Raw genomic sequence first — 27,139 nt, forward strand, 5'->3', positions numbered from 1 at the left:
TGTCATCTCCCAGAGGATGCTGTACCCTCACAAAACAAGTCAGGGGCCTTGGAATTTCCTTGGTCTCTGCTCTTCCCTCCCCACAGGAGCATTGCAAACCATGCAGGATGAGTGAAATAAATACTGCCAAAATACTCATGGTTCTCTCCCTTGGCTGTGGTTAGAAAGGAAGCAGGACTGCTCCATTTCCACCAGCAGGAAAGGATCCCTGCTTTCTTTGCTTCCACAGGATGGGCTGAGGTGGTTGTCCTGCCACCATGGCATGGTCCCTGTTCCCAGAGCAGTGAGATCCCTTGTGGGAAATGGATTTCTAGAGAACTCTCAAAGCCTGACAGGAGGCTCACATAGTGTGGATCTATGTGCAAACTCTGAGATAAAATATACTGACTTAGAAAGACCATGGGATAGGACAGACATCGTTGAGAGAGAAATGGGACTGGAAACAAGTTTCAAAGGATGGCCTTGCAAATAAGACCAGATACTTAGGAGAAATAGAACTATGAAAGATGTATTGTAGCAAGACCCATATGGGGTATTTTTAGATGATTGGCTTAAAAGCATTTACAGCATTGTGTGGCAAAAGCTGATAGGCCCAAAAATGTTTATAATGTATTGTAATTAGGAAATAGTTTGGCTTCTGATTGTGATGGCGTGAACTGTAACATCTGTACTGTCTCAGCCTTCTCATAAGACTGAAAATGGAATAAAAGTCTTTAAAATGCCTCTCAGGAGCCCCATCTTTGGGTCAGGAAAGGGGCATAATCCAACAGTCCCTCCCAGCACACAGGTTTTTACCATCTCCAGTATTCCAGAGAACTTGAAGTATGAAGAAAGCAGATTGGATATCAAGAAGAAATTCTTTCCTAAGAGATCCTGTCACAGGTTGCCCAGGGAATGGTTTAAAGCCAGGTTGGACAGGGCTTGGAGTAGCCTGGGCTAGTGAAAGGTGTCCCTGCCCATGCCAGAGGGGGCTTGGAATGAGATGAGCTTTAGTGCCCCTTCCCACCCAAACCACTCTGGGGTTCTGGGAATACAGGGCACTGAGCTGTGCTGGGATCAAAGGGACAGTTAAGAGCACCTGGGGCATGTTGACACTTTCAGGAACTCACCACAGTACCCCAAAACCCAGAGCTGGTGGCAGGCAGCCACCTACACCTGTAAGAGCCCAGGCTGCAGGGACAGTCACTGCTGGGTCACTGCCCTGGTCACAGCCACTGCTGCTGGGGACAGGGACACACACAGCACACCATTTATATGCCACCTTCCCAAACAGCTCTCTCCAAGAGCTTCTCCTGCCCCCAGCCCCCAAATCTGCTCTCTCTCTGTGCTGGCACACAGCAAGCAGCCCTGGGAGCTCCCAGGCTCTCCTCACGGCGCATGCCAGCATTTATGTGAGCAAGTCTCAGTATTTATGTCTCTCATTACATCTGCAGCCAGCAGCAGCTGTTTCCACACTGTGCCTGTCAGGCAGCATCTCAGCAGAGCTGCCTTCCTGCCTCTCCCTTCTCTCCTTCCAGTTAAGCTTCCCTCTGAAGTTTAAGTCTGACTGACACGGGTGCAAACCTGCACCTAAAATGCAGCCCCCATGAGGTGTCTTCTCTGGCTCCAGCCAAAGCCCCAGCATTGAGCACAGCCAGTGGTGCCAGCCCCAAACCCCCAAACCCAGCCTGTGCAGGGCAGGGGTGACAGTGGGGCAGGGCAGGCAGCCATACCCACCCAGCCATCCATGCTGTGCCCATCTCACACCCCAGCAGAGGTGTCCCTGTGTCCACCCAAGGGCTGTGTCCTCAGCTGACCCTCTCAGCTGTACCCCAGGTTTCAAGGGCACCTCCATTCCCTCCACCGCTGTGTTTAATCACCTCAGCAGTTAAAAAACCCTACTCCAGTGTAGGAGAAGGGCATACAAGTGACCTTGCCCCTAATAAGTAAGAGATGTGTTAATTACCCAATACAGCCTCGCCCCTGATAAGTCACAAATATATCCAATAGAGGTGTGATAAAAAGGAGTGAGTTATCTGGTGAAAAGGGGATCATAAAAGAAAAAGAACTTTGAGGAAGAGAGAATGAGAAGAAAAATTCTGAAGAGAAAAAAATCACTATTCTGAGGTCAGTCTGGGTCTGCAGTTAGAACCTGTTGTTAGAACCTGCAGCCACAGTCTGGCTGGGTAAAAGCCTGCAGTCAGAGTCTGCAAACTAATCCCTGCAGTCACAGTTTAGCAGGAAATAACCAACGATCAGAAACTGCAAGGGAAACCTACAGTAAGAGTTTGCTGCAGCCAGAGTCAGTGACTAGTTAGAGTCAATAACTAAACTGTAAAGAAAAATAAACCAAGACCCTTTTCATGCTGTAATAACAAAAAGTCTGTGTCCTAACTCATTTCTGCCCTCTAACAAGAGGGCTGCTGCAGCACTCCAGGAATCTCACTGTCTCCAAAATGGGCTGGGACACCAAGCTCCCCGTGCAGCACTGAAGGAGGAAACAGCTGGTACCACCCTGTCCCCAGGTCACAGCCAGGAAGCCTCATCCCTTCCTGAGGAGCTGGGAAATCCATCTAAGGAATGCTGTGGAGAATGCAGCTTGTTTGCTGATAACTCCAGAGGTGAAGATCCTTCCTGGACCTCCGGCTGTGACCTTGCTCAGGAGGAGCAGCAGCAATCCTGGGCTGAGGGCAGGGCAGCCAAGGCCACCGGGCAGGAAGCAGCCGTGTCCCCAAGATAAGGGGGTCTCACACCCCCAGGAGAGCCCATCAGAGCAGCACAGTCCCCTTCATGTCAGCCCCTCTTCATGTCAGCTGTCCTGGCTGCAGAGCCACGGGGCTGAGGATTCAGGGGCAGGATCTGCATGCAAAGAGGAGGCTCTGCTCACCAGCCCCGTGCCCCTGCTGCGCTTCCCGTGCTCAGCTCCTGCCCCGCTGCTCCCCTGGGGATGAAGGTTGTGTGGATCAGAGCTAATTACAGCACGCAAACCCTCTGTCTAATTGCTCTGATTAATTATTGACGGGCTGAGCTGCTGCTTTGCACAGTGCTCAGGGCCTCCTTGTGCTCAGGAGTGACCCCAATGTCCCAGCATCCTGTGACCAGCCTGGAAGAGGAGGCTGTGCAAAGAGGTTCCCAAAAATCCACTGTGCTGGAAAAGCGCATCTGGAGACCACCAGTGCCTAAGTGCTATTGACAAGCAGAAACTCCCTGATGTCATTAGCCCTGCAAGCCATTGATTTTCTCTGCTGGAACAAGAAACTCATTGGAGCTGAGGCAATCACAGGTGGCACTGCCACCTCCTCTGGGCTGTCCAGCTGGGGTTTGGGAAAGGGGCGTTTCAGAGTGGTTTTCTTTCCAATTGCTAACTGCTGGTAAATCCCAGCCCTCTGCCCACCAGGAACAGATGAAGAGCCCCAGGGCTTCAACATGTGTCCATCCTTTGTATGGGAATGGAGACACCACCAGGCATCTTCTAAAGGACCTTTCTGTGCCAGGGCTGGGGGTGGGGGTGGGTTCATCAGCAGTGCTTCCTCCTTGGCCTGGCCATGTCCATCCTTTGTATGGGAATGGAGACACCACTAGGCATCTTCTAAAGGATCTTTCTGTGCTAGGGTTGGGGTTCATCAGCAGTGCTTCCCCCTTGGGCTGGCCATGAGCTCTTCAACCCAGCCTAGAGCCCCTCTCCCAGCACTCCCAACAGCTACAGTGAGTGAGAAGGACAAACTCCTCCTGTCCCCATCAGACCTGGACCCAACACTTATTACCTCTGGTCTCTCCAGCACCATGTACCTCTCCCAGTGACAGCTTAACCCCAGCAGTGGGCAGAGCTCCATACACAAGTTGTTTGAGCTATTTGCCAAATTCTTGCAGCATCAGCTGACTCTTACAAGGGGGAAAATCAGGCTCACAGTGATTTCACCATATTTCCAACATAGTTCCCAAACAAAAAGTGATTTTTTATGACAACCTGCTGATTTCCCTCTATGTCATGTTATGCCAAAGGAGGATTTTCCAGCTGAAGTAATGGACATGATCCTTTTACATCCTTGCACCCTGCCCTTCTCCCTGTGCATATCAAGAGCTCCCTTTTTCCATCCCACCACACACGAGGGTCAGTCACTGCTGGAAAAGGACAGCAGAGGACATGGCTGGACACAAATCCCATGAACTCACCTAAAGCAGAGTTTTGCTGGGAGGTCCTTGCCTGTTTGTCCACTGCATGTCTGCACCATGGAGAGGGAGCTCCCAGCCTCTTTCCATCACACAGAAGGATGCCAGGAGCCACAGCCTTGACAGGGATCAGTACAGCATTCAGCCTGGACCTCACCTTCCTCAATTATGACCTTAAACAATCCAGTTTTGGCACCTGCATTGCAATTTTTGTTCATTTTAAAGATGTGCCTTTGTGGGCTGGGGTTTATGCCCAGCTGGGATGTGAGCAGAGCAGGAGATGACACATGTTCTGAAAAGTTCCAAGAGTAAAGACTGAGCCATGAGGAAAAAAAAATTGAGTACAAATGGCCCAGCACCTGATATAAATAAATCTCCATCTCATTCTTCCTCCCTAAGGGCATCCCTGAAGTCTTACACGGGTACATCTTCCCAGACATCCCCACGGGAGCTGCTGCTCTTCTTGGAGGGACCAGGGCTGCACCTTTCCCCACCTGGCTCTGGGGGAACCCTCTTGATGGGCTCAGCCAGGACTGAAGGCTCCACAATAATCCAGGACAGAAGACTCTACAATAATCTGGGACTGAAGGCTCTATAATAGAGAGAATATTGAAAAACCTCCATCCCCAAGCCAACCACCACCTCATGTCTCTGTCACTCAAGGATGTCCAAGACCACACATTTCAGCCCTGACTAAGCAAATCATCTTAAGGAGGAAGGTTAAAGAACTGTTTGTTATTTGAATTGTCTCCCTCTTTAGGATTTGTTTTTTGATGAATTAACTCCAGCTTCATTACTTCATGATATATTTCCCTTGACATTTAATTATACTTACCCCAAACACATTAAGCCAATCAGTCTGAACAGCTTCTTATTAATATGCAAATTTCTCCTTTGAAAAGCCATGAATCTGTGAAAAAATCTCTACAGGCTTCAGCTGGGCCCTTTTGGGAAGTTGGGAAGTTTCCCTGAGAAACATCCTCCTGGCCCAAGGCAGAAATTCAGCCCCACAGACACTTCCTGGTGCCTGGGTATGGGAAATGGGAAAAAGAGAATGCTAAAGCACCTCCTCAGCTCTGGAGCCATGAGCATGGGAGGTTGAATCTTGCAAACCAACATGGTGTTGGCAGTTTATCCTCATCCCAGCACCCTTCCATGAGAACCACTGTTTGTCATGTGTGCAAGTCATCCTCTTCTGGGACCACAAATGGGAGGTTTCAAATGGGAGCTGCAGAATATTCCCTGAAACATCAGCTTTTAGCAAAACAAACAGGAATCTGGTTCTCCTGGTGCCACGGGCAAATGGGACATGATTTCCATTAGGCAAATAAATTGAGCTGCACAATTAACCATCTGCCCTGGAACAGATTTAAGTTTTGCTTTGAAGCATCACTTCCAGCCTCCCTCCACTCTCACATCCATCTGAACGCTGCGGGATTTTCTGCTAGGAAACCAGCTGGGAATTAATTCATTGAATCATTCCTCTAATTGGAGAGAAACATCAGTGTAGGTACCACAGCCCTGGTGGCCTTTGGCCCCACAGATGTGTTTCCTGTGGATTACACCAATGGACAAACCACAAAACTGCTTCAAAACCTCCCAGAGCCTCCAGTTCCCACCAAAAGTCTTTAGTCACCAAACCAAGATGATTTCCTGGGAGCTGCTGAGTGCCACATCAAGAAAAGGTTAGTCGTTTCATCTTATTTCAAGAGAAGCTGCAGGTTTTCTTAAAAAACATCTAATTTTCTGTAATATTTTTTTTATTCCCTACAGTTAGACATCTAAGATCAGAAATACACTGCAATCAGTGTACTATATAAATAGTCCAATTTTGGGAAACAGCTCTCATGAGCAATAAAGAAACCCAATTTACTAGGCACTATAATAAAAATATCTCTTTTACCATATAAATCAAACCGAAGTGAACAGATGAAAAAAAAAATAAACTCAACCCCCCTGATTTCTGCCCACAGGCACAAGCAGACTACCCTGGGGAAGGGCTCTCCTGCCCTGTATAAATATATACAAGAGCAAATCTGTTAAAAACTGCAGCCACCACTTTGTTTTCTAAAGGTCCCAGTTTATCCTTCGTCAGAAGAAGGAGGGCTGGGGAGAGGTCGACCAGAAACACAATCCTTTCCTGTATAAACACCATAGTCTGTGCTGGTTTTAAGTGCATCATATGGTCTATATTTTATATGTGTATATATAGGGAGAGAGAGAGAAAGAGAGATTTTTCAAGCCAGTCAGAGACATAAAGTGATCTTATATCATCTAAAACCAACAATCAGACTTGGACTTCTGGCAGTTTTCCTTGCAGTCGTCCCTGCCACCCCCCTGTCCCTTCCTCCCAGCTGCTGGAGCACACTGCTGTCTGCCCCCATTATTTGTCACAAAGGCATATAAATCACTGTGGAAACTCTTATTATCTTATTTTCCCTCTGCTTCTCTCTTGTCCGTTTGGAGAAAAATTAATGCATTCGTCTCTGGAAAAATGTGCAGTCTCTATAATTCAGTTTTAAAACAAGCACAACTAGCAAATGGATAGACCTCCTTTAGGAGACTCATTTTTCATGCCAGTAATTGAACCCTTCCCTTCGATTTTTCCTTTGGGTGTTAAAGACAACTGATGCCTTCCTGGAATTTGCTTACGTCTCAGAAAGGTGGAAAGACAAGACAGAGAGAAAAGGCAGAAGAGAGAAAGAAAGATGAGACAGAGGGAGAGGAGAGGAGAGGAGAGGAGAGGAGAGGAGAGGAGAGGAGAGGAGAGGAGAGGAGAGGAGAGGAGAGGAGAGGAGAGGAGAGGAGAGGAGAGGAGAGGAGAGGAGAGGAGAGGAGAGGAGAGGAGAGGAGAGGAGAGGAGAGGAGAGGAGAGGAGAGGAGAGGAGAGGAGAGGAGAGGAGAGGAGAGGTCCAAAGCACATGTTAGAGGCTTGGCTGTCTCTGTAGAGGGACCTTGGGAAGCCCCCAGACAAACACGGATGGGATTTTTTCCAAAGCTGGTGGAGCTTTGATTTGGGAAGCTTCTCACCACCCAGGCTGCTGAGGAAACCCATCCCCATCACAGGGACAGTTCAGTGTCCTTCAAACCCATGGGTCACCAGCCCCACTGTGTCCTGCAAGAACCTCAAATGTGGCCTGGGGACACTGTGTGGCTGATGCCAGAGGTTAAATCCTCATGCCTCTTTCTGCAGCCAGGGAAACTCAGAGAATCTGCACTGTTTCCCTCCCACCGGCACATCTGCCTGCCCCGCCAGAAAATGGGAACCCAAACCATCAGTTCTGCAGAAAAAGTCCCCCCAGAAAGACAAACTCCCTCACAGCCAGCTTGAAAATAATCCCCATCCCTGGTGCTGAGAGATGCCTCTGCCCACATCCTGATCGTTTATCAGCCCTGGGGCTCAGTTCAGAAGAAGCCAGACAAAAGTGAAAAGCCAAAAGAGGGACACAAACAATCACGCAGAAGAAGTCAGGAATAATTCCAGAAAGGAATCCACAATCCAGTGAGTGCTCAGGCCAGCACAAACTATTGTTCCTTTGTCTCTCACGACACTATCTCTGTCCCCTGGGAGCTACATTATTGCCTGCAGTACATAATGCAATTTGCTCCCTTTCCTTGTCCGCTCCTTTCCTTTTTGCCTGGTGCAAGTGCAGGCCGTGCACACTCCCTGCAGTGCCTATGCTCCTCCCATGGAAGAAGAGAAGGATGGGAGAGGAATTAGGATGAGAACTGGAGCTGGAGAGAGGGGTGGTGGTCCACAAGCTGCAGACAATGTAAAGGGGAATAAAATGTTGTCTGAAAATTGGAAGGACACAAAAAACTCCACTAAATGGAGGTGATTTGTGAAAAAAAACCCAACAATAAACCCCAGTGTTCCTCCGTTCTCCTTCCCTCTGAAGAAATGCCACTAAATCTCAAAGACCAAAAATCAAGACCTAGTGATTTCAGGGGCTAAACTAGCAAAATTAAGGCAGCTGATGCTGGAGGTAGGGAAATAATATCGGAAATGGGCAGTGGATGCAGCAGGCTGGGAGCCACTGGGATATAGAGCCACACCTGGGGAGCTCTGGACACCCTTGTGTCTCTGGAGATTGTGAACTGGCTGCTGGGGTTTGGGGGGCAAGGAGATGGATTTTCTCCCTTATCTGCAGAGGTAAAAGGATCTCTCTGCCAAGATATTGCTGTGGAGTCCTAAACAGTTCAAGAGATTATTACAAAGTTTTGGAAATTCCTGTGGCATGCCCTGCACTGCTGGAGAGGGTGTGTGCACATCTCTGTGCGTGCAGAGGGTTTTGTGAAAGACCCAGACACCTCAAAGGACCTCACTGCTGAGAAAAGAGGTTGTTCCTTAAATTATGCTGAGAAGTGACTTTTTAATGTATCACTACACATCTCCTCCTGCTGCATGGCCAAAAAACTCTCTATCTGTGTTACAAAAAAAAAGGGAGCCTGACCTCAGGCTACGATCTAAAATACATGGAATCACACAAGTTTACTCTTGCAGTGGTTCTCCATCCTTCCTGTGCCAATTCTTTGTCCTTTTGCTAAATGAAACTTTAATGGCTGGGAAAGGGCTCAGTACTTTCATTCCCAGAGCAAAGCAGCTGAGTGCAAAAGTCTCCAGAAAGCAGAAAGCTGAAGGAGATTCTTCCTGGCCTAATTTGCAAGTTCTGGGCAAGGCAAGGGCCATTCTGGGAAAGCTGCACACAGATGCACTCAGCAATTCCAGCTTCTCCCAGGGAATGCATTACTGTCTATTCCAGTATCAGAGCCATCTGACATATTTCAGGGGGTTTTAGTTACCAGCAGATATCTAAATTTCATGGGTAAATGACACAGCAGCCACCTCAGCTCTGGCTGCTCTGTAGGTTTGTATCATGCTCACCTTCATGTCACAGGGAATGGAGGTGGAGGCTGAGGTTTGGTATTAGTGTGACACTGAGGTTGTTCAGAGTGAATACAGCTCAATAATGTGAAAAGAAAAGAAAAAAAGAAAGAAAGATGAAGTGTTCTCCAGAATATGGATGGATGGAAAAAAACCCAGTTAGTGACTTCAGGTTCATAAGTCAACTTGAGTCATTTGAATCCAGGTCAATAAACACTGCTCTTCCTCACTCAGCATTGAACTAGAGTGAGCTGGAGGCTTCAGACCAGCTCCTGAAGATGACTCCCAGCCTCTCCTTTTGCAGGGCTGCCCTGCTTAGCAAGATCAACCTTCCTTCACCACCCATTTCTCAGCATGCCCAAAGAAAAAACCCAGCCTGTGTGTGCTTCCTCTTCCACCACACTTCCCTGGGAACATGTCAGGAATCACAGGGAGAACTGACCGAGCCCACACTGACACTCCTTAGAGCAGCAGGGATTTTAAATCCCACAGCCCACCACAACATCACCCATCATCCCAGGGTGGGGTCCCACCTTGCAGGGACCACGGGGACCCCTGGCAAGGTGTGATCTCTCCATTCCAACCCAGGGAGCCAAGGAGGGATTTGGAAAAGTGTTCTGAGCCTCGGGAGCCCAGGTCTTCTGCTCTTAAGCCACTTTGGAAAGCCCAGACAGGACCCCTGGAGATGAAGATTTTGAAGTGTGATCAAAGAGACCTGACACAGCAAGGAGGATTAATGTTTCTGCAAACACACAGTGAAAGCTTCTTAGTTATTCCAGTGGGGTTTTTTTTTTTCCAAAGGGGCCTAAGGGAGTTAGGCCCTTAAAACTCACTCAGATCCTTTATTTAGTTTGCAAATCCTGTGCTGCAGCAGTGCAGCAGTGTGACCCCTGAAGCATTACTTTTCCAGCGTGCCTGCTTGAGTGAAAAGCTGAATTGATTCTGGCTGTATTGGTGGCCTCCTGCAGCTGCTCCTCACCATCCCAGGGAGCCAGTCTGCCTGGGGAAACAGTTGAGGGTACAAAGTATGTGAAGAAATAAAATAAAACACCACAGTGAAACCATGTGGGCTGTGTGTTCAAGGGGACTACTGGGAGCAGCTCCAGGTCTGATCCTGATGCCTTGGGAAGGCCAACCTGGAATAGAGACTGGACAGAGATAAGAGAATAAAGTAGATATTTATTAAAAGGCCCTTAAGGACACATCTTGGGCAGGACAAGAGCCTGGCCAGGACTACACCCAAGGTGGACCCAAAATGGTCACAAAATGGACAAACAGTCACCAGGTCTCACACTTTGATAAGTTTTGGTCCATTTGCATCTTGGGGTTTAATTGTCCAATTACAGCTTCAGGTGATGAAGTCCCATCCTTCTTGTTCCTCCCTTCAGCCACCCTTGTTTGTGCTTTTGGGCCTGAAAATTGTCCTTGGTGTGCAGCAGGAAAAGGATTTGTTTTGTGTCCCTGCTCTGTGCAGAGCTGAGTGACACTGACTGTGAGCTCAGAACTGCAGCCCTGGGCAGCACAGAACCTGAAATACATGAAAGCTCAAACTTCAGGCATCAATCCCTTCCCCAGGGGTTTGTGCTGGACATGAAGAGCTGGAGAATGATCTCCATCTGGACAAGCAGCGTCCCCAGCCCTTCCTGGTGGGTCCCACCACCATCTCTGAGAAAGCTGCAGGAATCACTTATTTCATGACTTTGGTTACTCTTCACTGCTTATATCTCCCTGCTATTTTTTTATTCTCCATCACCAAAAACTGTAGAAAGAAGACACAGTGGGGGCTTTGTTCCCCAGCTGGTTACATACTCGTGAAATCCTAATAATACCTACCCTCACTTCTAATCCTACTGCACAGGGCTCCAACTTGGGAAAAGCAATATGAGGGAGCTGGGAAAAAAAAAGCAAAGAGGCTGTTTTCACGCAAATATTCCTCATCATGATAATGATAATAATACTACTAAAAATAATAATAATGAGAAAAGCAGATCATGGTCAGCTGCTTTCCAAGCCTTCCCACAGGATTTCACCCACCTCATCACCACAAACTGCTCAGGGAGCCCCACCCGCAGACACAGACGGGTTTGTTGGGAGCCAGGGCACACATGTGACATGCCATTGTCCCTAATTTGATTAATGAAGCCATCACGCTGACAGAGCATCCTGCACACCCCCAGCACCTTGTTCCCAACCCACACCAGGAACTTCCCAGCAGAGCATTAATTCCCCAACACTTGCCTCTCTCAACTTTGTCAGGTAATTGTTTATGAAAAGATGAATGTACACAATAATACCAGCTGAAGGGAGCTGATGTATGTGGTGTTAATGAATGAAATAATCAGTTTGGTAATAACTGGCATGTGTATTTGTCAAAAGGGAACCAGCAGGACATTAGCATTCTGCAGCCACCCAACCTTTATCTCCCGGCCTTGTGTTTGACAACCGCCCCCAGATAGTCCATGAATAAAATACAGAGTAGTACCCAGACATAATTAAACTGCCAATGTGGATGTACCTAAATGAACTTGATATCTTAATGACACTAGATAGCAGGGGAATAATGAAGGCGGTGTGAAAGGGACGTGCATAATGAGCACAGACACAGCAGCCGGCTCTGCCCTGGGGATTTTGGGCTCCTCGTTAGCACAACCAGCTCCCACGCTGCCCCAGGGGACTCTGCCACACCACCCTGAAGCTCCCAGGACATGGTGCCACCCCTCGGGGACAAGGGTGGTCCTGCACTGCTGTGCTCACAAAGCACACAGGGATGTCTCACCCTCCCTCCTGCAGAAATCCCCGCTTTGCCCTGTCTCTCTGCACCTCACCCTGCCTCAGCTGCTCCCCCAGAGAGCTCTGCTCTGGCATGCTGCTGTGCGGTGCAGATGTGATTTTAGGAGCACTTAATGTGATTAAATTACCAGACATGTTCTTTTTTTTTTTTTTTTTTTTTTTTTTTTTTCCAGCACAGAGATGGTTTTTGAGGAAAGAAGCTGCTCCTCGGGGATGGGCAGCTCAGAGGATGTCCCAAGATAACTCTGCAGCACAGAGCCACAACCCCTCATTCCCATCACATCCACTAACATCGAGCCAGATGTGTCCTCTCCCAGCACCTATGGGTGCAATTTTTCCTCTAGAGGATGCTGGGCATCCCCAACAGTCATCCCTACAAAGCTGGACCAGTGTCAGACAGGAATTTACACCCGAAAGGTAGGTTTGATCCCTCTCCTTTGGGGCAGCACCACACTGGGCTCCTACCCCACCCTGCTCAAAAGGTAATTGTCACTTACTGCTCGAATGGTTCCAATTTTAGCAGCAAATGAGCAGTGCAGAGTAAGTATCAGTCTTATTAAAGAAGTAATAATGGGAAAGTGGAGCACACACTACAGGGGAAGGAACACTCCCCCAGCACACAGGATGCTGCCCTGCTGGTATTTGACAGCAGCAGAGTGCCTGCCTTCTGCCGACAGAATTCCAAGATATTTGAATACAATAAGCTCAGCATGTAGGAAAGCAACTGGTGCAATAGGCTTGGCTTGACTCTGTTGTGATGGAATTGATGGAAGGCTCAGAAATTATCACAAAGCCAGCGTGGGAAATGTGACCTGGAAGAGACCTTGTCTATAAAGCAGGTTAGGAATAATTGCTTCCATGCAAATGGAAAAAGTACACCAGGTCTGGGGGAAACCATTTTAAATCCATGGAAGTGCTCAAGGTCAGGTTGGATGGGGTTTGGAGGAACCTGGGCTAGTGGAAGGTGTCCCTGCCTACAGCAAGGGGCTTGGGATGAGCTGGTCTGTAATCACCAAGCCAAACCACTGGTGATTGCCTGATTCTGTGAAAGCCCAGCAGTGAACACAGCCAGGAGCAGTGCTGAGAACAACCCACTGCAGGAAACACAGCAAGTGTGATGCTGGGTGTTGAGATGGGTTAAGAAACATAACTCCTATTTGGGCCAGGAGAAGGGAAAAGGTGGCACCATGTGGGACAGCCTGTCCAGGGAGGTGACAAACAGGAGGAATCTGGGCATGTGCTCCCCACCACACTGTCCTGAGCAGTGACAGTCACCACTGGAATGATGCAGCCAAAGTGTTCTGAGTTCCTGCCAGGTGAAAACCTCAACTTACTGCACACTCAGCCCCTTTCCCCTACTGGATATTTGTCCCTGGCTGCCAATTCTTTAACCATTGCTTTTATTCCTAGGAAAGACATCCCCCATGGTGCACCCTCATGAGACAATAATGGGATTTCATTAGATTAAATAACTCCAATGAACCCCAGAGACCAACAGCACTTTAAACACGGAGCTCGGAGTTAGAAGTACTGTTATTTAACATTGATTAGATTACAGGGTAAATCCAATTTCTCCCTATCCATATGCTGGCTATGATTTGCCTAGTGGGAGATGGCATTCCTGGAAATCTCTGCTGAGGGAAGGGCCCGTGGCTCAGCCAGCAATGTCAGGGTGACCCATGGGCTTGTGCCTGAAAGTCCTTCTGTAGAGCAGGGCTCAGGAGATGTCCCCACTGTCCCAGCCCTTATCTTGCACCAAAGCTCAAAGGTAGATCTGTATCTGGAACGACTGAGGGAGCTGGGGTTGTTTCACCAGGAGAAAAGGAGACTCAGAGGTGACCTTATCACTCTCCACAACCCCCTGAAAGGTGGCTGTGCTCAGGTGGGGTTGGTCTCTTTCTCCAGGCAGCACTGACAGAAGGAGAGGACACAGCCTCAAGCTGCACCAAGGGAAATATAGGTTGATATTAAAAAAAGGTTTTTTATGGAAAGAGTGATAAAGTACTGGAATGGTCTGTCTAGGGAGGTGGTGGAGTCACCATCCCTGGATGTGTTTAAAACAAGACTGGATGTGGCACTTGGTGTCATGGTTTAGTTGAGGTGTTGAGGCTGGGTTGGACTCGATGATCTTGAAGGTCTATTCCAACCTGGTGATTCTGTGATTCCGTAAATTCTGTGAATCTGCGATGTTGGCTTATCCAGCCAACAGTCCCCTCCAGCAGGAATATTACCAGGAAATAACTGGGCCTCTCTGACCCACTAACTCTGAGCCTGCCTCAGCTGAGGCTGGTAATCACTCCCCAAAACTCCCTCCTGACTCCTTTCCCCCTGGAGTACCATGGCTTTTGGCTCCCAGCCAGGGATGTGGCTGGAGCCTCTGGCACTGCCCACCACTGGTGCTGCAAGGGGAGGAGAGCAGGACAGTGCCTGGATCTCTCCCTGCTTCTCATCTCCAGGATCCTGCTGGAATCTATTTTACAGCTCTGCGCGGGGAGTGGGCTGGAAAAGGTTGGACAGGGCAGGAGTGAGATCATTTCAGGGCTCCACTCCTGCATGTGGAGGTCAGGACAGCAAGGGAATGGGATGGCTCTCAGTGCACAGTGCACTTTCTTTCCCAGTGTGTGCCATGTGCTTAATGCCTGGCTCGGGAGATCAGCCAGGACAGCGCTTCCTCTGGACACCTTGGTTGATGCATCTTTTGGAAGCTGAGGGGTCAAACAACTCCTAAATGCATCCCCCACAGCCTGACTGCAGGGATGGGAGCACCGAGAGCAGAGACACACCCAGGCATCAGCTGTGACCCAGTGGTTTGCTGTCAAACAACTCCAGCGCAATTAGGAAGCCTGCAGCAGACAAACCTGTAAACTCCACAGTGCAGCCCCTCAAAAGGCACAGCCCCCTCAAAAGGCACAGCTCACTGACCCTGCCACATCACACCGTGGGGATGGGGGTCCCCAGGATGTGACAGGGGGCCAGCACCCTCTGCACAGGCAGGGCAGAGCTCAACCTGTCCAACACCAAACAAAGCAGCCCCGGGGCCGGGGTGGGCGGTGCTGCTCAGGGCTGACCCCGACCCGGGGCACTGCCGATGGTCAAACTCAATTAACTGCTCTGTGCTGCATCTGGGTCAGCCTGGGGACTCCTTCCCCTGCCCCGGCCTCTCTGACTGCTGGCACGTCCTGCTAAATTCTCCTTCTGTTCCAGAGGTGCTGGGAGGAAGGGTGGCGAGGCCAGGAGCAGCCAGGGCAGCATCACTTGTGACAAAGTGACTTGTGATAAAGGCAGATCCAGTTGCCTGTGCTGGGCTGATCAGGGATCACACCCTGGCCATGTGAAAACAAGATTTCAGCTCAATGTGACTCCTGTGTTCAAGCCTCTGGGCACCTTCTGTGTCTGCCTGTGGTCAGAGCAAGCACAGGCCGGGGAGTGCAGAGCTGGAGGGACAATTATGGTGTTCACTGGCTGAAGGAAACCCAGTCCCAGCCCTCCCAGCTGCACCTTTAGCAATGAGCTCAGTGTTCTGTGAGTTCATCAGGCCCTTGCTCACCACCAGCCAGCTGAGTGTGTCCCAAAGCCTCCTCAGCTGCTCTGGACATGATACAGAACATGCTGGCCAGGCCACAGCAATGTCCATGCTGGCCCCTGGACCTCTCTCTCTGCAGGAGCCCAACAAAATCCCATCTCTGGCCCTAAAGAGGGGCCAACTGAGCAGCTGGACAAGAAATATTTGGTGCTCTGCAGGACACACATTGACTGTCAGCCCTTCACACTCACCCATGGAGTGTTTTGGGGTTTTTTGTGCTTGCTCAGAAACCTCTGGCAGCCCTTTAAACCCAGGCAGGTTTGCACAGGGCAGAGGAGTTGGGCTAATGACCTCCAGGCAGCACAAGGGCTGACAGGGAGCAGGGGTTTGATGGTCATTTCTACCCAAATTACTCCAGACCACGGTGCAAAGTGGTCCCTTCTTTGCTACCAGCCACATCATGCCAACTGGGAAATCCATCCCTGCACACCAGCTGGATTTTTAACCACACAACACCAACCATAACTCCCCTCCAGTAACAGTTATGAGGAGATGAACCTCCCTCGGTCACCCCATGGTCCACAAGATAATTCCTGTGTCAGCAGCAGGAGCAGACCCCTGGGTCCCTCCCAGATGAGACCTGGCAACTCCCTCAGCTGCACTTCATTTCTGGTCCATCATGTTTAGCAGCTCCTGGTGCATTGTTCTTTGCCAATCACTTCCAGAGTGCTTTTCAGACTCTTTTAGCTAAAACACCTCCCGTGGCAGCCAATTTCACAGCTTAATCTCCTACTGTTTGAGAAAGGCCTCTAATTCTGCTTCTTTCCAACCTGTTGCTGATGGTACAGATGGAGACATGAGAGGGGCAGGAGGGACAGCCACTGCCTCAGTCAGTAACCACCCCATGAAATCTCCTCCCAGAGGTCTCTGGGCCTGTGGAATGAACATGCACAAGCCAGGGCTCCCCAAGCCCTGCACAGGAGGTGGCTGTGCCAGCTGTCAACCCCAAACTACGCTTCTCTGGCCCAGTTGTGCATGTTACTGCCTGTGCTCTGCTTGCTGCAGGCAATGAGATTTTCCTTTTGTGTTTTTTATCCTCTTTTAGAGGTGATGAAGGCTACAACCACCTTTGCCACACACGTACAAGAACGCTGAATACCAGGGCAAACATCTACAAATATTCAAAATTCACAGAGCAGAGTTCAGCAGTGCAGGAGGATGGGATTATTGTGCAATATTCACTTTCTGCCTTGCTGAGACACGCAGCTCTTGCATGCAGAAAACCCCCAAACTGTCTTTCAGAACAACCAGCTCACAGCAATCAAAAGCTGAGCACCCCAAGCCCTGTGGTGGGTCAGCTCTGTGGACAGGGAACAAAGGCAACTGGAGCCAAATGAAATGGCAGAGTTCATTTTTAGGGGCAGAGATCAGAATTATCTGAGATGGAAGCTAGCCCAGACGTGGGGATTAGCACCCTCAACCCTTCTGAGACACATCAGGGGATCTTTTCCTGACCTTCAGCACAAGCAGCTGGTTGAGGAACAGCCTGGAGGATTTGGGTGGTGCCAAGGGATGCTCAGCACATTTTGGATACCCATGGCTGATGCTTGTACCAGCCAACCTCCTCTCGCACCTCAGTCAGGGGAGATCAGCACTGGCTGAACGTGTGCCAAGAGGCCCCATGTGCTCAGTGTTACCCTGCCAGGGGCTCTGGGTGTTTTTCTGCCTCTTTCCCCATTAGCAGAGTGGAGCATCCTCCATTCCAGCAGTGCTGCTGATGGCCATGGCATGGCACCCAACACAGGGATGGGATGAGCCATGCTGTGACTTTGCCAGCATCTTCTACCAGCAGGGTTTGGGGAAGTGAGGAACACCCCAGGTGAGGCCACCGACCCAGCATCTGTGTCTCACAGAAAGGAGATGTCCCTCACTTGAGGCTCTGGCCCATCACCCAGGCTCCTCCTGCCATCACCAGCTTTACCTGTGCAAACCACACCATGTTAATGGCACAACACTAATTGCACCCACTGATTGCTTCCCCCATCCAGGCCTGGTGCAGGTCCCCCAGGAGCAGGGGAAAGCTTCTTATTGAGGCCCAAAAAAAACCTTGGCAAGGTACAACCTGGAGTCCAGCAATGCTGGAAACCAAAGGGATTTAAGGAGCAAGTTTCCAGCTGAGGTAACAAGGAGCCAAGGTGCAGCTGCAAAATGGGAAAAGCAACAAGTCCTGCTGGCTACAAGGGGCTTGAAGCACGTCAGCACTGTGGGATCACTGGTCTGCAGGGAGTTTTGGGTGTCTCAGCAGAGCCAGGCACCTCCTTGGCACAACATCTCTCCTGGCATCACATCTCCAGCCTTTCACTCGCTAACTCTGTGCTGGGGAAGTCAGGACACAGAGCATCACCCAGGTGGGAAATCCAGATGTTTCCTCACTTGTTCTACTGAGCCAGTGCTTGGGATTTCTCCCCATAATTAGGCTTCCCAAACAGTCCAGTTCAGACTGTGCAAAAGTTATTTAAGTAATGTCAAAAGATGCTCACAACACAAAACCATGAAGGCAGAAGTGAAATGGTAATGGCAACACTGAGAGCTGAAAGCTGCAGATACAAACACACAGAGCCACACATGGAAAAACACAGAAGGCAAAACTCTTGATCTGGTGATTTTCCATAAAAGGCTTCCCCAGACAGTTTGGTTTATGGGAGGGAGCCCTCTTCCAACAGGCAATGGCAGAACAAATCAGAATGGCTTTTTACAAAATTTTAACAAAAAAAGACCCCAATGGAGAGAGAAATAAATTATTAAATCAATAAATAGCCAACTTCCCATCATGATGTTGCACTTGAACCTGAACATCTCTCCCCAGGGGCTGACGTGAGAAGGGTGGTTGTGGAAAGAAATGATCCAACTGTTAATGTCCCAGCTTGCAGCCACCAGCTGTGCTCAGGAACCAGAGTCAAAGGGTAGAGTTGGGAGCCAGGCAGGATCCCACTGAAGCTGCAGGAGTTTGGTGCAGGAAAAGTCCCCAGACACCTGGAATTGCCCTGGTGAGATTTTCTTACACAACACTTGGGCATAGCTGCTCAGCCACGGGGAAAATAACCACAGGAGGCTCCCAAAGCTCCCCTGGGGCAGCAACGAGAATTTCTCCTCTATCTCCCACCAGAGACATACCCAGCAGCCTGGGGGAGTCTGAGCAGGGATCTTCATATCCTGCAACAGATGGTGTTGCAAGAGAAGGAGCACGTAACGAGTCTCCTCACTTCCAGGAAGGAAGAAGGATGGTCTCGCCACGCATGAAGGGAGCCAGCGATTTCTTCTGCTGAAAGATTTCCTCCTGCAGAATCACATTATTCAATGGAAGAAATGCCAGGAATAATTCACTTCCTCGAGCAACTCTATTTATACTCTCTGCTGCTGCGGGCACCGTCCTGCTCACGCAGCTCCTGGCACAGGGCTCAGGTTTGGAGCTGAATGTGTCTCATCTCAAAGCATGAAAAAGTGAATTTCCTGGGAGGGGGAGAAAGGCAGAAACACCAGCCACTGTCACAATCCCTAGGATGACCCCAGATTTTTCATGAACACCCTCACTGCCCCACTTGGGGCTTGGTAATGAGGTAAGACCCCAGTATCCAAACCAAATAACACAAATTTAACTGCGACCTAATTCACTTCTCTCCCATAATACCTGCATGTAATGAGAATTTGCAAAGATTTATGGCCACAACACCCGCCCCTGCTGCCCCTCACCAGCATCTGCTGTTTCCCTGTGAAAGCAGTTTGGGTTACCTCAGAATTCTCCAGGGGAAAAAAAAAAAAAAGCATAATTAGCAGCTCAGGAGTTTCAATGCCTGTGTCACACAGGGGGCTCATGGGGGGGTTATTCCCAGGTTTTCTGATCGCTGGTTGTTTGCTCTGAACTCTTTGGAAAGGTACCAGCTCCCTTCCCCCTCCCCAGACTTCACTGCTCCTATTATAAACTTCAAAAGGTCAGGGTGAAATCCAAGCTGGGCTGGGGTAAAGACATCCTGGTGGTGATGGTCTGGACCCCAGACTCAATGGGATGCCCCCCAGGAGCGCCCCCCCCCGAAGGCAAGCAGAGCCAAGGCAGCAGAGCCAAGGCAGCAGGACAGGCTCCCTGCATAGATGGAGGCTCACAAAATCCAACCAGAGTGGTTAAAGCAGGTGAATCTGCTGCTTCTCTAAAGTTTATCCCAATTTTTGCCATAAACAAGCTCTGTCCCCAGCCAGCTGCAGCTCTGTGCTGCTCTCCATGAGAGCTGGCTCTGAGAATTTTACTGACAACATCTTGGACAGCCAAGGCCATATTTTCCCAATTGCTCAGCACCAGCAGACAGGGCCAGGGGAGCTCTAGTTCCAAGCATCTTGAGTCAAGATTTTTCCAAGCATCAAGAGCCACAAGGTGAGGGGAAAATGGTGCTGTTCTCTCCAGGATTGGGGTGTGAAGCAGTACTGAAGAGGAGGATGGGATCTATAGACTTCTGAACCTCCCCAGTTTACCCCTGTGCAGACCCCAGCATCTGGAAAGAAGACTCCAGTAAGATCTTAAATATTTATTTTGATGCTTTCTGATAGGAATGTGGTGGAGTTCTCCTAATAGTCAACTCAGGAGCTCACTCCATCACCAGGAACAGACACAAACCCTGGATATGAACTTCTCCATTAACAGAAAGCAGAAGGGGTATGAAAAATCCATCAAAAAATAATAACCCTTTGGGGTCCATTTAAGGAGTAAGAGGGGAAATAGCCCAGCCCCAGTTCTCTGCAGGGAGATCTCATCAGGAGTGTCTGTACAGTGCCAGCCCTGGACAGTCCATCCAGGTGCAAGAGGACAGCCAGTCAAAGCTGTGTCAAGGCTACAGCTGCTCTGCCAGCAGCTCTGGTGGGGTTCACCTGCTTTGGGTGTTATTTAACCCATCAGACTCCATATAATTCCTCGTGTTTGTGCTGGAGAGAGGTGTCACACCACAGCCCCACTGGTTCCATCCCTGCAGCACAGGGCACTTGTTGTAATAAGACAGCCAGGACTCCATTTTCTTCATTCAGGAAAAGCCAATTCTTTATCCACATCACTTACTTTATCCAGTTCTCACGGACCTCAAGTTCAATACCAATTGGCTGGTAGTTTTCTTCCTACTTCATTTATTGGTCAGAAGGTGATGTGTGTGTACGTGCTAAGATTCAGGTTGTTTACATTTTTTCTTTGTGGGTTCTCATGGAACTAATCTAATCCAATATTTATGCAGGTGCACTTGTTTCTCTCCCCAAGAATAGGTTGTTGTGTTAACCAACTCTTCATACCCAAGATTGTTTTTGCACGGGAACTTGCAAACTACTTAACTGCACTTAGAAGAAATTACAGCCTAGCTATTAATTTAGAAGAGCAATGCTTACTTTCATATTTTAAACCCTTCTTTTATAACATTTTTTACCTGTCTGCAACAGGCAGTGACTTCCCCTTTACACGTGGGCAAACTGAGGCACACCACAGCATCTCCCCAACCATCAGGTGCCAACTTCCAAACTGTTTCACATCTCTCCTGAAATTCTTTGGAGTATCCAAGTCCAGGCAGTGGCAAAACATGTGAGCACCAGAACCAGTTACTGTCTCATACAGACTCAATGACTCCAGCTCTCATTTCCCCAGCATTTCCAAGTCCTTTTCCCCAGCAAAGAAAGGTCTCTTCAGCCACCCACAGACTCACCTCATCCTCCACCTGCAGGGACTCCTTGCCCAGGAACCAACACAGGCACTCTCCACTGCCTGTGCCAGGCTCAGCCCATCTCCACCTGCTGTTTACAGTGAATTAGCTGCACTTTGGGGCCAAGACCACCTTTTGCTCCCTTTTTATGCAGTACCTGGCCCTGCAAGCTCAGTACAGGAGGTGTTTGATTACACAGCTAATAAATAAACAAGGACCTTGATCCTCTTCAGCATGTGGCTGTCCAAGGCTGCAATTTCCAGACAAACTGCTGCAGGCTGTGCTGGATGCTATTAGTGATTCAAATGTGTTTGGGAGACGAGATGTTCCCAGGACAAGGAGAAGGTGCTGCTAAACCAGACCTTCCTACATGCAGCAGGGAGTGGAAAAAACCCAAAGTGGTTTAAACTCAAGGTCTAATAACACAAGCCACGTTCTGTGTTGGGCACACCCTGAACACAGTCAAAGAGCTGGTGTTTCTTGCAGAAGCAGCAGGGATGGCTGAAGAAAGGTGGGGAGATGATCAGTTCAGGGCAACTACTGCTACAGCATCTCCCTCACACAGGGGGTTTGCAACAAAGTCTCTCCTTCTGAAGGCCACCCGGACCTGCTCCACCCTCTATAAACTGTATTCACTGTCCTGATGTCTCCCTGACATCACCCACACACTCCTGCCCCTCACACCAGCATTCCCACCTTCCCACTCACTCACTCACTCACTCACTGAATGCTCTGCTGGATGGCAAAGCCCTCACACCCCCTGCTGCAGGAGCAGCCTGACCCCTCCATCCCCAGGACTCTGATTTTACCCTGGTTGGAGGCACAGAGGATGGGACACAGCTCGAGGTGGGATGCAGCTGCTCACAGCTGCTGGGAGCATGTCCCCTCCCAACAATCCTCCTTTTCCTCCATCCCAGACCTCCTCAGCATCTGAAATATTCTCTGCTCCCTTCAGAAATATCAGTGGTTGCCTAGATTACAAAAAAGCAAAAAAAACCCCAAAAACCAAAAAACAAACAAAACAAAATAAAACAAACAAACAAACAAAAAACCACACCAAAGAACCACCACAACAACAAACAAACCCAGAAAAAAAAAAAAACAAAAAAAAAAAAAAAACAAAAAAAAAAAAACAAAAAAAAAAAAAAAAAACCACCCAAAAAAAAAACTTGGAAAAAAATCCCAAGAGGACATTAATTAGGAGTCAGAACTTCCCAGCTCTGGAAGCATCGAGGAGGAGCAACATTTAAACTCCCAACCTGATGGAGTAACTTTGAATTATCTTTCATCTCCCCCTGGATCAGATGTAATCCAATGACATTAACTTGGCTTCCCTCTAGTGAGAGTGGCACTGGTGCTGCAGAGGCAGGGAGATTAAAACATATGAAATAAATGTTCCTGAGGTGACTGACAGTATAATGGCATTCCAACAGGCAGCTCAATCAGTGTGAGACTAACAAAAGATCAGAGGGAAAGAGCCACATTCGCCGTATCACCCGCAAACAGATATTTGCTTTTAATCCAGGCTTTTTTTTTTTTTTTTTTTTTTTTTTTTTTTTACATGACTGGCTCAGCCCCTGTTCTTGGGAGTTTTCCCCAGGCTGTACAGCCGTTTTCGGGTGGGGGTTGGCAGTTGAACTCTATTAAAGCCCATGCTCACCTGCTATTGAACTCTGTTAGCTCAATAGCCTTGTTCAGGGCTGGAGCAGCAATCTCAGCTCTGAAGTCAATGCGAGCATTGTGGGCTGCCCCCTCCCTCCTTTTGTCCCTGCTGCATGAGGGGACTCGAACCCAAAACAGAAAAAGGGCACACAACTCCCCTTGACATTCAACCCACACACGGGCGGAGGTGTCACACTCACCAAATTAAATCCCACCGGCGGGTTTTACAAAGTCAGCTCGTTCTCAGAGGGACAGCTGTGCCTTATCCAGGGGCTGCAACAGCTCCACCCTTACTCCATCTGATCTCCTGGATGACGTTCCCATGCACTGTGTGCCACCCCAGCAGGTGACCTGCGTGTCCCCAAGCCTGCGCTCCACAGGTACACCCGAGTGGTTGCTCCAGGAGCATCACCCCACTGCTGCAGCCACAGCTCAGCTGGACCCCCCATGCTCACAGGAGAGCAGCTCTTTTGTTTCCAGGGGGAACCAGGGTTCTCCTCATGCCCCAAAGCCCACAGTCACCCTGTCCCTGTGACAGCCCCACCTCCGTGCTCCAGTGACGGCAGCATCAGCTACAAAGGCTGGCTGGCTCTTCAATTCTGCAACAGCCACCAGCTTTTTTTGTTCCCCGGGCCAGGGCACCGGCTGCCTGTGCCGGCTTCCTGCTGAAAACAAACCCAAGTGTTTATACCTTGTAATGACGCTGTTTAGTCTGACTGCTGGGAAACAGCAGCGTGCATGAAACCTAAGCCTCTGATGCCAAAGATAAGGAATGGGGACCTCTGGCAAACATCTGGCCATTTCCCCGGCACTGAACCCTCATCAAAGAACTACAACAAAGCGTGCAGAGAGACAGGTAGGGTTGTTTTTTTTTTGTTGTTTTTTTGTTTTTTTGTTTTTTTTTTTTTTTTTAAATGAGTATTTGTAGCGGGCTGGTAGCTGGTGAGCTCTGCCATCGCGCCGGGACTCCGTGTGTTAGCAAAGATTACTCACACAAGCAAAGCCAGCAAGATTAGGTCTCAAAGGAATAATCCCATACAAAGAATTCACTGTACCTCAGCCTCCACAGGGCTAATAAAAATTAAAAAAAAAAAAAAAAAAAAAAAAAAGAAGAGGAAATAAAAAAAATTGAAACTTGACTCAGTACATCAAATACCAGAGTAAACAAACTGCAGCAATTAATAGGAGAGCTCATGTGCCAACTGCTAAAACAGAGCGATTACACAAACAGCGCACGGGGCAGCACGGCCGAGGAATAAGAGCTGCAAGATCAAGACCAAACCTCTGGAAAATTATATCCCTGACACCGAGGACTGCACTATGCCCTAAATGCCTGTGGCTCCTCCTCTGTCTAGGTCTGCACTCCTCGCTTAGGGACTGCTTCCAGAAGCAGGTCTATCCCACTGCCATCTGCTCCTCAAAGCTCCGAGAGCATCTTTGATAAATGAGCTTTTCTGCATATCCACCATAAATTTCAGTAGGTGCCACCCCGCAGCCGCGTGTTTATTTTTCAAAGTCAAGACTTGATTAGAGTTCTTGAGGTTTTTCAGATTCATTTTTAACGTTTCCTTTCTGCTACAGGGTCAGCATGTGGAAATTGGATAAGCGCAGACTAAAAATATCATTTTGTAGACAGCTTCAGCCCACACAAAAGGAAATCTTCCTTCTCAAGAGAACCCACAGTTTGCAGCCTGCAGAAACCCAGCGTGTTTCTGACACTGGCAGATACACAGGGAAGCTCATCCCTTCCACGTGTTAAGACTTTTACACAAACACTCGGACCGTCAGTACTACCCTACTCCACATTTCAATACAGTCACCACAAGCTGAGCCAAAACCCTCTTCTGTCTGCTAATAGGTGAAAGTAAAACAAGCTCCAGGGGTCCCCCAAACCCTCTCCTGTTTGCTTGTTCATTCAAGAAAGCCACAAACAGGAGACAGCAGTTTCACTCTCACCCTCCCATAGGAATCTGCCCGAAAAACGTTCCTCTGCTAACTTTAAAACACACCACAAAAAAAGACCTGAACAACTTCAGTGAGAACCCTCTCGGCTTTAACGTTTTCTGGCTTAACAAAACATAAATTAATTGAAAGAACCACCCGATCAACCTTTTGTGGTGTTTCTTGGGCAAGGTGACCATGTGGGGTATGCTCCTGCAAGTGACATTTTTGGTTAGTCGTTACCGGGATGCTGAAACATTTCCGTAGGAAATCGGGGGGTTTTGTCCACGCTGACTACGGGAAAAGCGGCTGCAGCGCCGGGCTGGGAGCTGCGGGAGGCGATGGTGCCGTGGGGAGGCAGCCGGGGCTGCGGGGCGGCTCTGCTGAGAGTCAGCGGCCAAGCCACAGGTTTTGCAAAGAGCTGGGGGAGTATGAAGATTTGGGGGGCCTCTGCTTCTCATGGCAGGGTTGAGCTCTGCCTCAGTCCTCAGGCCAGCGGGGCACCCACCGCTTCTCCCTTTGTGTGTGTCACCCGCCCCGCAGGCGACACCCGGGCGGCAGCGGGGCCGGCGGGGGGACCCGGCAGCGCCGGGGGACGGGAGGGACCCAGCAATAGGGAGAGAGGGCCGGAGGATTTGCGAGCAGGGACGGAAGAACGGGTGGAGCGAGGGACTGGGGAGAAGGAAGAGCGCTGGATGAACGGAGGAACGAAGGCAGGGGCTGGCGGGCTGGCGAGGCGGGTGAGAAAAGGATCCCCGGGTGGTTTGGGGAGCGAGGACGGGGCTGCCGGGAGCTGCGGCCAGCGGGGGGCACTGGCGGCTCGGCCACCGCTCCATCCCCATCCCCATCATCCCCATCCCCGGCTGCGTCCCGCCGCCCGTCCCGTACCTGTACCAGGCGAGTCCCCGCTCGTAGTTACGGTCGAAGAAGTGGGGCTCGGCGCCGACGGCGCGCACGTCGGGGTGCACCCGCAGGAACTCCAGCAGCGCCCGCGTCCCCCCTTTCTTCACGCCGATGATGATGGCCTGCGGCAGCCTCTTGGTGCCCTCGCCCAGCAGCAGAGCCAGGGTGCCGGCCGTGCCCGCCGAGCCGCCCCCGCCGCCCGAGCCGCCGGCCCGGCTCCCGCCGCCCCCGGCCGGCACCTCCGCGCCCGGCGCCGCCTCCTGCCGCCGCCGCCGCTGCTTGAGCCGCTGCAGGAGCCGCTTGCGCCGCGCCGCCGCCGCCTGCCAGGGGGGCAGCTCGGCAGAGCCGCCCAGGAACTCCCCGCCGCCGCCCTCGTCCTCCTCGGATGCGGCGCCGGCGGCGATGATGGGTCCGGGCAGCGTCTGGCAGCGGTCGGCCAGGCAGTAAAAGACGTAGAGGGACATGAGGAGGGAGCAGAGCATCACCAGGAACTTCTTGAAGATGCTGCGGGGCAGCGGCTCGGCGGCGGGGGCGGCCGCCGCGCTCACGGCCATGCTACCCCGAGAGGGCGGCCGGGGGCCCTGGCCATGCTCCGCGGCCGCCCCCCGGCGCGGCCCCTCCGCGCTGCGCTCCGCGGGGCCGGGGGGCTGCGCGCCGCCGCATCAGCGGGGCGTCCCCCGCGGGGCACGGCGCGGGAGGCTTCGGGGGCAGCGCGGAGCCGCCCCGGGCTCGGCGGGGATGCGGTGCCGGGGCTCGACGCGGGGCTCCCACGTGCGGAACCCGCCGCGGAAAACTTCGGCCGAGGCATCACCGGGCGCGGGGCGGAGCGCTGCCGGCGGCGGGGCCAATGGCGCGGCGGGGGCGGGGGGCAAAGCCGCCCCCGGAGCGGGCGGACCCCGCCGGGAAGGCGCTGGGAGCCCTATCGGGGGGAGCCGGGCTGTCCGGGAAGGGGTCCCGGAGGATGCGGGGATGCGCCGCGGGATGTGCCGGGGCGCGCGGGGATGCTCGGGGGGATGCGGGAACACCCCGGGGATGCTCGGGGGATGCGGGAACACCCCGGGGATGCTCGGGGGATGCGGGAACACCCCGGGGATGCTCGAGGGGTGCGGGAAGCCCCCGGGGGATGCGTGGGTGGGTGACCAGGAGGTTGTTCCGGAGGCAGACGGATGCAGGAATGCCCCGGAGGCTGTGCCGGGAGGTGCCGGGGTGCCCCAGAAGCTGTGGCGGAGGCTGCAGGGATGCCCTGAGTCTATCCCGTAGGGTAGGGAGGAGATCTGGGAACACTTTTCTGGCTTTTCTCTGGGTGCTGAGAGCTCTCCAGCCCCAGTGGGACATCCTGCAGCCCGCGGGCAGCCTCTTTTGGCAGCCGAACTCCGCAGGACTTTCCTGTCCGGCACGTTCTGTGAGATGAGCCCCTGGTGTCTGTCTGACCGCTCTGTCCGTCCACTCAGGTTTTTTGAACTCACCACCCCGCATCCCTGCGGACCTGAGATCAAATTCCTGACATGCCCAATAACCCAGACACAAATCCCTTTGCATGGAAGAGGAGCTCCCCTCAAGCCC

The 27,139-nt window shown here is 50.9% G+C and overlaps 1 protein-coding gene across 1 annotated transcript in view; it reads right to left on the reverse strand.

Annotated features, from left to right (window-relative positions):
• Positions 1–26,130, reverse strand: part of LOC310916897 (heparan sulfate glucosamine 3-O-sulfotransferase 3A1-like) — a gene marked incomplete at its 5' end in the record, with an annotated part of 31,305 nt that extends 5,175 nt beyond the window's left edge. The window contains one exon of the mRNA XM_083874781.1: positions 25,562–26,130. Within this exon, the coding sequence (XP_083730907.1) occupies positions 25,562–26,130 (569 nt within the window). The remainder of the gene's footprint in view (positions 1–25,561) is intronic.
• Between the last annotated feature and the right edge of the window lie 1,009 nt (positions 26,131–27,139).

The sequence above is a fragment of the Zosterops lateralis genome, assembly GCF_965231275.1.
Source record: "Zosterops lateralis genome assembly, chromosome: 18".
Lineage (NCBI taxonomy): Eukaryota > Metazoa > Chordata > Aves > Passeriformes > Zosteropidae > Zosterops > Zosterops lateralis.